An 11,230-nucleotide genomic window follows, 5' to 3' on the forward strand; every position below is an offset into this window, starting at 1 on the left:
TTCATATGAAAACTAACAACTACATCCACCTATCGAGTTCAACAAAGACATGGATATGAAGCTATCAAAGAGTACAATAACCCCTAACTAACATCAACATGGATATGTTCATGGATCAATGGCAATCAAGATCTTAACATGGTAAAATTATAACAGATTAGGACTTACAAAAAAATACCAGTTTTACACTAGCAGTTTTAACATGATGGCATGTTGACAACAATAAAAATCTATTCTACAGCAGCTTTCATGGCATGAAATTTAACATGGTGATAAAGGTCAATAAACACTACAATTCGCTCCACTAAACGTGAGCCAATACTGCACAAAAACAAAAATAGCACCCTCTAAACATGGCATGATGATAATATGAGATTCTCACACTTAGTAAAATTTCCAAGGTGAAGTCACAACAATTTACATCAACATGACATGTTTGTCAAGAAGATAGCTAAGAGGCAAAACCTATTTTTGCAAAGTAATGACACCATATGACACAGGGAAATATGCTCTTTAGATCACACCAAAGTACCAGCACAAAAAACTTGTAGATACATGGCAATCATCTTGACAACACAACAACTTGAAGAGTTTCCACACTTAGTCATATTTCAACACAACCTAAAAACAGCTATATTGAGATGACATGTTCACACCAACAAACCCATAAATACACAAAGTTTTCATGGCAAATAAAAATACCAGGACCTAGTACTCCCTAAACACTACAACTTTCATGTTCATAAGTTTAACAAAAGGTGTAATGATTAAATCATACAAAATTAGCAAAATGGCATCATAACACGAAATAGAATATTCACTACCTTGTTCAAATGACAAAACCAATGCCACCATTGGATTCCTTGGATTTTTCTACCCCAAATTCATATATCGTAAGCCTATGTCCCTATGGAAAAATAATGCCACAACCTATTGCAGAAGTTACAACCACTAAGCATAACCTAGTATATGCGAGATTAGGCATATGCCCAAAATAGACATGGACAAAAATGGCAACTTACTCAAATTGGCATATTACAATCCATGAAATAAATAAAACAAACAATGAAACAAAATAAAAATAGAAATGCCCAGGGGGTCCACTAGTCAGTCACACAGGGACCCTCAGGGGTTGCAACGTGGGACCAGGGCCCACTGTCAGCCACAGGCTAAAGTGAAAAACAGGGGTTTTAGGTGCGCCCGAGGGGATCTAACCCGGGTCTACCCGCAACGAGCGAGGGGTGGCTACCACTGGGCTTGGTGGGTGTGTTTGACACTAGGGACGTATGCTACTTTTGAGCTAGCCCCTCTAGCACACTGGCTCTGCACCTGCTCCTACACGGATAACAGTGACGACACCGACGCTCTCTCCGGCGAACTACAACGAGGGCAAAGTATGATGGGGACTGTGGGACTCACGGGGAGTCCATCCCAGGCGGCAGGACGCGGCAAAGCAACGGGCAGAGGGGTCCTCGAGCTCGAGCAGGAGCTCTGCTAGTGGCAATGCCACGGCGAGGAGAAACGCTGCGGCTAGCGGGGCGAGCGATGCGAGGGAAACGGGACGACTACGGGCGACCTAAAGCACGACTACGCACACGCTGGCGAGCATCTGACGCGAGGATGGGCGCACACACTTCTCTGAAGAGCAAGATCCACAGAACCTGCATAGCACGGGGAGCACGTTGGTGGCACGACGATAACGTCATCTACGGGGAGCTAGTGACAAAACAAAGGACAGGCACAAAGTCTCTGCTCACCCAGCGTACTTTTGGACACGATGAAGAGGCCGGGGAAGACACGATTCGACGGCGACACAACGAGGATCTCTGGCCCAGTTACTGTCCCAACTGCGACTTACAAAGGGGAAGAAGGGGACATCAAGGAGGAAGGCCTTGAGCTCGTCCTTGACGCCAAAATGGACCCGGGGCAACGACACGTGCCCGGGGGCGAGGTTGACGACGCATGCGTGCTCCTTACCCCAGCGACGAGCCTCTGACCGAATCCTCCATGTATCTAGCCAGGGGTTAGCAGGGCCTGCGCGAGGCAAGGAGAGGAGGTAGCGGCGAGGAGGAAGAAGATGGGAAGAGGGGGAAACCCTAGGGTGCGGCCGTGCCTTTATAGGTGGCTGCGACGACGTGCTTGGCCACAGTGGCCATGTGCAACGCCGATGCTTCTCTTTTTACAGAGAGAGAGGGAGCGCTAGGAGGAAGAAAAGGAGGGAAGGGGAGTCACTTTAGGTGGGGCCAACGCAAACGTCCACACTGGACTGGCGCTAGCTAGGCCGCTGGCTGGGCTGGCTGGCTTGTGCTGTGGGCTGAAAAGGAGGAGAAGGCCCAGCGTTGGCCTCTCGCCAAAAAAAGTCCTTTGCATTTTATTTAAACACAAAAAGGCAAATCCACTCACCAAAATAGAAGAAAGGTTTTGAATAAAACAAAATATGTTTTGCACTCACAAAAATAGGCCCTATTTGATAAAATTGATTTGAAAACTTTTAGAGACAGAAAATAAATGCCCTTTTCTCCCACTAGCACTGATTTGCGAGTCAAAACGATGAATCTATGCTGAAATATGGATGACACCCTGCCTTGAAGCCATCAATGCAAGGCTTTAAATCCATACAAAACTTAGAGAAAAGGACTTTTCCATCCTGTGTTACCTCAATATCTGTCTCCACAATGCTTTCAGGTGACCTCTTCTCCACCTCTACTTTGAAGTTATAAAGCATCCTAAAGTATTTCCCAATCACCATATAATTGTTTCATTGCCCTTTCTTTTGCTTTCCACACTGTGTTATACTTCATCTTAATGGGGTACCGCTTTCCCATGTCTACTTTAAGTTTCTTTGCAGTAGCGTTTGGTTTTCTTGGATAAATAGGAGCAATCTTTTCTGCAATCCAAAGTTGTGATGTCATGCTTGACACTTTCTATGAACTTATACTACAAGTATGTTGATGTGGGATTTGATTGACCTTGATGGTATTTCCATGAAGTTGGCATCTAGCAGATATGTATCACTTGCAAGGCTTGACACTTCCATCAAAACCTCTGTATCTTGCATAAAACTTCCTTTTATCAGTCCACTTGGTGTTTTGGCATCAAACTCAAGGTTGACTGCATAACTCTTGAAACACTTCTTGAACTCTTTCATGTTTGGGAACAACTTACCTACTGCAATAAGAAGGTTTTCCTTGTCATAGACATTTACCAACTCATCATCATGTGCATCATCTACATCATGTGCAACATCTTTCATCACTTGTCCACCCACATCTTCCGATAAATATCTGTTACCATTAGTAGGCATACAAGATTCACCATTCTCCTCCTTATCTTGATCATCTACTGGAATGCCAATTTTTTGACCATCTTAGTGTCATCCATTGGCGCAATGACCAAATCAGTAGGGTCATTTAATTACAGTGAATTCCAATCAACAGAAACAACCCTTGCAACATCATTAGAGCCCTGTTGTGCATCTGCATTAGTTGTTGCATCAGCCCCCTCAGCTAATACTTTCACTTCACTTGTACACATGGGAATTATCTGCCTCCTTGAAGCCCAATCATCATCTACCATCTTTGAAGCCAACTTTGAGGGCACATATCCAACCTTATAGGAGATTAATGAATGCCGAATGGAAGCACATCGAAGAACGTTTGCAAAAAAGACTCGCGAGCTGGAAAGGAAAATTGCTATCCGTCGGAGGAAGACTGGTTCTCATAAACTTAGTATTAACTAATATGGTACTATATATGATATCTTTCTTCCAACTAACCAAAGGAGTCTTACAAAGATTGGATTATTTTCGACCGAGATTCTTTTGGCAAGGGGATAGTGAGAAAAAGAAGTATCAAGTGTTTAAATGGAATGTCATATGCCGACCAAAGGACCAGGGATGACTGGGGATCCATGACCTACAGGTCAAGAACTTAGTCCTCTTGGGTAAGTGGGTTTTTAAGTTACTTACGGAGGATGGTGTCTGGCAAACACTCCTTAAACGAAAGTACACTGGCACAAAACCATTATCACAGGTCCTATAGAAACCCGGTGACTCACATTTTTGGGCTGGCCTAATGGTCACTAAGAAACACTTCTTTCGCTTTGGGGTATTTAAGATTAAGGATGTATCAGAAATTATATTCTCGGAGCACACATGGTTAGGGAATAACACCCTCCGAGAATAATATCCGGCCTATACAATATTGTGCGACACAAAGGTGATATGCTTGCTTCCATTATGCAAGATTCACCACCAGATGTGACGTTCAGATGAGACTTAATTGGTACGAGACTACAGTCTTGGAATGTCATGTTGGGATGCCTGACATTGGTTCAAGTGTAACAAGGTACCAATGAGTTCCGTTGGAATCTATGTGGGAATGGGAAATTCTCGGTGGATTTCATGTATAGGGCGTTGACACAAGCTGTTGTGCGAGTCGATAATAACAAAAAATATGTCGAATGAAGGTTCCACTAAAACTAAAGATGCTTGCGTGGTACCTTCGGAAAGGGTTCATATTAACTAAAGATAACCTCGTCAAACGGAACTGGTATGGCAACACGAAGTGTGCATTCTATCCACAAGAAGAGACAGTAAAACACGTGTTCTTTGATTGCCAATTCGCGTGGTATATTTGGTCAGCTATCCAAATGGCTTCCAAGTTGTATCCAGTCCACCAACTTTAGTTGTCAATGTTTTTGGTAACTGGTCTTTTGGGATTGATAGTAAGTTTAGAACCACTTTAAGGGTAGGAGCATTTGTCGTTATATGGTCGCTCTGGCTGAATAGAAATGACAAGGTTTTTAATGGCTCACATGGATGGCAGCGTAATCTCCGGATAGGCCCTCCTTAGGCGACGACGACTTACTTCTACATGGTTGTACTACGTCTGTTGCTGCTTTATTTTTTAGCTTGTTCGGACTGTGACTGTGTGCATCATAGTTATGCAGAGGCCGGGTGTAATGCTTAAAACTTTTTAAGTAATAAAACCCTTTATACAAAGAAATATATCCAACCTTAGAATCTGATTTCAGTTTCAACGAGCTCTACATGAAAGGTAGTCTGTTTGATTGTCCAACCATTTTATCAATCGATTTCATCAACCATATATTCGTCATCCTCAATTCTCACATATTCGCATTTTCAATTAACAAACTGTAATAATGCTACGTCTTACTCTGGACCCTAAAAAATGATCTCCCCAATTTTTTCTACCACATTCTTCACCGTCTTCTCTTCCATGCTCTGTAGTTCTTGTGGATCAATCTCTGCAAATTCAACTTCCCATTTCACAATTGTATCTCTTTCTATGTCCCTCACGCTACCATCAACCAGGGCCGACCCTGGGGAGGGGCAGAGGGGGCGGCCGCCCTGGCCCCCCGATTCCAAGGGGTCCCTTCCAGGAGGTACGTAGGCACCGGCTAAAACACCTAGGCGTCGGTAGGCAACCACTGAGTACGGAGTCATGCGGATGCACGTAGCCAAACCGTCGTGCAATTCTCTTTTTTTGTAATCGCTCATGGCCCGATGTAAATGTCGGCACTCAGCCTGCATAATACTAGTTGTCCGAATGCTAAAAAATACTATTTGTACGAAAAAGGATATTGTTTGACCCATGTAGTACAACATATACATGGTAGAAAGTGTGATGCATGGGCGCAACAAACGCGTTGACAATGATCTTCATCACACACCTAAACACACGCCGCCTTAGGGCCTCACGCACACATCGCGGCAGATGAACTATGGAAATTTATTCGAGGAAAAGCCTAGATTGCAAGGGATCGAACACGGATGCACACAGACTGCACACCACGGCGCACCGGCGATGCGTGTCGTCGATGTGGCTATCGCTGGCCAATCGACGTGCGTCTACAGTATGTATTATTAACCACCATGTTTCTTGTGTTTTATGATGATCTTTTCGTGCAGTAGATTTTCAAGAAGATTAGGAATACAGTGGTGGTGTGGACACTGATCTTGGTAGAATAGTAGTTTTCAAACCAATTGTACAATGATGATATAAATAAGATAATTAGCTCTTGGTTTACTCAATTCCACAACTAGATAAGTGTGATTTTGCACTATTGAAATATGCTTGATTTGACTTTTGAAAATGTAAAAAAAATGTTTTACTATATCCCATATATTTTATTTTTTCAGATACTACTATTTAGAATAATAATCTTACCAATAGTTAGTCAAAACATCACACTACATTTTGGATGCAAATTTATTTTATGACTATAATATATACACATAATTGTGACACAGCCTGTCATTAAACATGGCCTTTCTAATATAGACAAACACACTTGTTTACTTTCTAGGCCATTATATGTAGTTTTATTTTGAGAAATCATTATATTATTATATATACCTCCGGCTACTCTCAAGATCATAGGAACATTGATTCTAAGGGCTTATTAGTAATATTATATACATACACAAGTCAAATATTATTACTATAATGTTTAAGCTAAGGGCCCCGAGTTTGAGTTTCGCCCCGGGCCCCAAAATCTATGGGCCTGCCCTGCCATTAACTAGCTTCGCCTTAGATGGAAAGAATTTGAATGTTCGAACATCATCACTCCTGTTTGTTAATGGAGGGCAGTGTGACCTAGCGGAATCGGACCAGGGATAAATCACATAGGTTGGAAAGGATGCCCATTAATGGATTACCTGGTTGACATTGTCTCTAGCGGCTCAATCGCATCCCCCCTCAAACACAATCTTGATCAAATCAACCAAAAACAGAGACGATGCGATGAGATCTAATTCGACACGAAGGGGAAGGGGACAAGGGTTCTGGATTCACTCACCAGAGTCGCCGCCGTCGCCGAGAACGAAAGCTACGCCGCTGCTGTCACCCAGAACAAAAGCTTCACCGCCATCGCCGTTGTTGGCTCGCCGACGAGAATGAATAGGAGGAAGCAACACGTGTTTGCACGAGGACACGTTTCACCTCACGCGCTGCCAAATAGGGTCCGTAACTAGATGCATTGTGAAGTGGGGTCCACTTACCTTAAACATAACCTCACTTATGTTGACCACCATTTTAATCCTCCGGATGGGCCTTGGTTATTTGGGCCAACAATGCTACACATACATAAGTTTACATAGGTTTTACAAAGAGGTGGATTTTGATTGAAGATTAAGGGGAATGAGGGCTCCACCCCCTTGAAAATCAGGGGGGAGTGGTTAGTTAGAAAGAAAGAATCATAGTCAGCATGTAACCTTATGTAACTCTTTGTATGTCTAGCATTTTTGTATTTGGGCTTATGAAGTGTAGCAAAGGAGCTATTTTCGTCAACTACATCGTACTAATTCTAATTCAGCCCAAAGATGTCGCATAGGAGCTACTCACCCGATTTGGATTTGGACAGTGTTAGAGAAGGAAGATTCAGTTATCTGATTAATTTTGATATTTTTCAGATCATGTACTATCACAGTAGTACATTAGTTATGTACACGAAAATTTTATCCAAGCTGCCGGGCTGCCCTTTACTCATACGTTTCTACAGTACACTAGAGCCTACAGGTTCAGAAACTTCAGCAAGCCACGGAGCCTAACGTCGCCCCGGCACATGGGGCACGTCGTCGCCTTGGAGAACCACGTGGAAATGCACCGGCGGTGGAACGCGTGCTCGCAGGTTGGCAGTTCCACGGCGGGCTCTCCCTCCAGGCCATTCAGGCAGATTGCGCAGTCGTCCGTCTTGGCGGCGCGCAGGTCCAGCTCCCTCTCTTTGCACGCCATCAGCAGGGCCTGCTCGCCGTATATGATCCGCCGGTGCACCTTCATCGCGAAGCAGAAAGTGAAGCCGTCCTTGGCGTCGTCGCCGCGCGCCACGCGGACGATCTGCGGCACGATGTCCGCGGGCACGACGGCGTCCCACTCGTCCTCCGCGAGCCAGAGCGACCGGAGCTGAGGCAGCTGCTCCAGCATCCCGCGGAGGGCCCCTCGGCAGGCGGTGTCGCTCTGTAGCGCCGACAGGTCGTCGACGGGGAATGTGGTGGCGGAACCGCGGGCGACGACCCCGGTGCACCTGCGCAGCAGCACGACCGGGTCCTGCCCGCTCCTGTGGAACTCCACGAACCGCGTGACGCTGCACGTCACGCGCAGGGCGAATCGGTGGCTGCCGCCGGAGGCTGCCAGCGCGGGCTCCTCGGAGAAGGATATCGTGGCCGCGTCGATTCCGCGGTTGACTGCTGGGCCGTCCGTGTCGTGCTTCGAGATCTCCATTGCTCGCAACCTAGGATCTGGAGCGGGCAGAGCTGCAGATGGCTGCAGATGTGGTGTTGCTCACCTGGCGTGCGGTGTCGCTATATCCTATAAGCAGGCCGGCCGGGCGGCGCGTCCGCGCGTGCGCGCTTTCTTGTCGGAGACGGCTTTTCCTGCTGGAATTCGAATTCGGATGTGAACGCAGGTTAGAGTCTATTTTTTCAATCCCATCCTGGATAGACGACAGGTGGCCTCATCAATTTTCAATCCCATCGATTCCTAATCAAACTGATCAATTTAGTGAGTCAATTCTGCGTGCTATTGGCGACGCTATAGCGTACTATTTTTTCTGTATTTCTAATTCCGTTCAGATGGACGACACGTGGCCTTGTGATAATCTAAAGCACGCTAATTTCATCCGCTGTTAATTTTAGTTCCAACTAGAAATTACTGATTCCCAATGAGGCGGTAATCTGCGGCTCTGCGCCAGTGTGCCGGCCCAAACTTTGGGCCGGTCCAACCCTGGCCGTCAGATGCGTTTTCGCATAGCCATTAGACCATGTCCTTCTTCCAGCGCTCTCACCCTTGCATGTTTTCAGATATGAAGAAAGCGCCACATAATCTCATAGCGGCCGCCTCCGTCGCCACTTTGTGCAGCGCACAACACACGCGAGAGAAAGCCCATCCCTCCCCGACCACCCCCAACGCCGATGACTTCGTCGGCTTGCCGCCGCTCGTCATCCTCGCTCCCGGAAAGCCGCGGTTCCAGCATCCTGTGTCTTCCTCCTCGCCAACACCGACGACGGCCGGGACACCGTCTTCAGCCCCCGCTTCGCGTCACTGCCTACGTAGGCCGCCAGGATATTCCTCAAGGTTGACTCCTACGGCCACCTGCGCTCACGGTCTGCTCCCCCACGGCGGCGCGCGCCATGCTCCCATCGGCTGTAGCTTTTACACGTGTCGACTGTAGCCATTGTAGCAAAAATTGATACCGGTTGTGGTAAAAATCGACAACTGTTGTAGCAAAAAATCCGGTGAACTCGGATTGCAACTCTGACGAACATGGATGCAGCTTTTTTAGTGGACGGTTATAGCAAATTTGGACGTCGGTTGTAGCAAATTTAAACGTCGGATTGTAGAAAAACTCGATGATGACTGTGGTGATCATGCAACTCCACCGACCGCCGTTTGCAGCCCTGCAGGTGCTGCGGTTGCAGCACCGAAGCAACCCCGTTTTTCAAGGTTTCAGATCTGTCACAAATTGGTTCCAACGAAAAGTGGACGCCGACCCGCACCTCGTCGTGCTCTAGCACATAAGAGAGAAGAAGGAACGAGAGGAAAGAAGAGAACATGGGGAAAGAGACGACTCATCATTGACATGCAGCTTTGCGGACCTTCAAGATGGATCATCAAATGTGAAACCATTGTACTCGAAGGGGTCAGACCGGGACAACACTCCGAACACGTCATCAAACTCCAGATCTAATACCCCCACACGACTAAGACGTCGGAGGAAAAAATCATAAATGCCACCCACGAACCACAAACCAAGATCCACCACCTTCCACATGCTGTCGATGCAGACCACAATCTGCATCCGCTATTGAACTGCCACCCAAGCTTCGCGTCGGCGCTGTAGAAAACGCCGTCGCACAGTGAAGCCTGAAGATACAAGTCCACCACGAGAATGTCGTTGTCGCCACGTGATCCTTACTTGAACAAACTGATTTCTAAATTCATCCTTAATTATAGAACCGATCTCTTTTTAAAGTAGGATTGTAAAAACTTTATTGAAGGTCGTCATCACCGTTGCCGAAGCGAGCCGATGAACAATCTAAAACCCTAAACTACACGCGTTGATCCGGAGACCGTCCTCATCACCGACGACCTAGGTTGCCGGCGGAGGGGAGCCGCCGGAGGGCAGCGGCGGTAGTGACTCCTGGCGGCTGGAGATCGCCTACATGAATTTTTTATCCAAGCTGCTGGGTTGCCCTTTAATCATACGATTTCTACGGTACACAAGAGCCTACAGGTTCAAAAACTTCCTCAGGGCACAGAGCCTAACGTCGCCCCGGCACATGGGGCACGTCGTGGTCTTTGAGAACCACGTGGAAATGCACCGGCGGTGGAACGCGTGCTCGCAGGTCGGCAGCTCCACGGCGGGCTCTGCCCCCAGGCCACCCAGGCAGATCGCGCAGTCGTCCGTCTCCGCGCCGTCCAGGTCCACCGCCCTCTCTTTGCACGCCATCAGCAGGGCCTCTTCGCCGTGTATGATCCGCCGGTGCACCTTCATCGCGAAGCAGAAGGTGAAGCCGTCCTTGGCGTCGTCGCCGCGCGCGACGCGGACGATCTGCGGCACGATGTCCGCTGGCACGACGGCGTCCCACTCGTCCTCGTCGAGGTGGAGCGACCGGAACTGAGGCAGCTCCGCCAGCATCCCGCGGAGGGCCCCTCGGCAGGCGGTGTCGCTCTGGAGCGCGGACAGGTCGCCGACGGGGAACGTTATGGCGGAATCGCGGCCGAAGCCGGTGTACTCCTGCCGCAGCACGTTCAGACGCTGGCCGCTCTTGCGGAACTCCAGGGACCGCGTCACGCTGCACGTCACGCGCAGGGCGAACCGGTGGCCGCCGCCGGAGTCTGCCTCTGCCAGCGCGGGCTCCTCGGAGAAGCATATCGTGGTCGCCTCGAGGCCGCGCTTGACTACTGGGCCGTCGGCGGCGTGGTTCGACGTCGCCATTGCTCGCAACCTAGGATCCGGAGTGGCAAAGCTGGGATGTGATGTTGGTCATAGGGCGTGCGGTGTGGCAATATGTAGGCCAGCCGGCTGTGGGGCGCGTGCGCGCCTTCGAGTCGGAGACGGCTTCCCGCTGGAATTCAAACTCGTGTGGGACCGCATGTTAGACGCACTAGGATGGACGACACGTGGCCTCGACAATCTCAAAGCACGCTCAATCCACCTGCCGTTAATTTTCAATCCTAACTAACTATTCTGATTTCCAATTCGGAGC

At 48.0% G+C, this 11,230-nt stretch overlaps 2 protein-coding genes across 2 annotated transcripts; both read right to left on the minus strand.

Moving 5' to 3' along the window:
• Positions 1 to 7,535: 7,535 nt before the first annotated feature.
• LOC123431420 (RING finger protein 215-like) lies at positions 7,536 to 8,243 on the minus strand. The gene has a single exon (XM_045115202.1). The coding sequence runs from the start codon at positions 8,241 to 8,243 to the stop codon at positions 7,536 to 7,538; it is 708 nt and encodes a 235-aa protein (XP_044971137.1).
• A 2,005-nt stretch (positions 8,244 to 10,248) lies between these two features.
• On the minus strand, positions 10,249 to 10,959 carry LOC123431423. Its single transcript, XM_045115204.1, has one exon. It carries the CDS (start codon positions 10,957 to 10,959, stop codon positions 10,249 to 10,251), a length of 711 nt encoding a protein of 236 aa, XP_044971139.1.
• Between the last annotated feature and the right edge of the window lie 271 nt (positions 10,960 to 11,230).

Source organism: Hordeum vulgare, chromosome 2H (genome assembly GCF_904849725.1).
Source record: "Hordeum vulgare subsp. vulgare chromosome 2H, MorexV3_pseudomolecules_assembly, whole genome shotgun sequence".
In the NCBI taxonomy this organism is placed as follows: domain Eukaryota; kingdom Viridiplantae; phylum Streptophyta; class Magnoliopsida; order Poales; family Poaceae; genus Hordeum; species Hordeum vulgare.

Coding starts and splice junctions, on each gene's coding strand:
- LOC123431420 (XM_045115202.1), bottom strand. CDS start 8,243: ATGGAGATCTCGAAGCACGACACGGACGGCCCAGCAGTCAACCGCGGA.
- LOC123431423 (XM_045115204.1), bottom strand. CDS start 10,959: ATGGCGACGTCGAACCACGCCGCCGACGGCCCAGTAGTCAAGCGCGGC.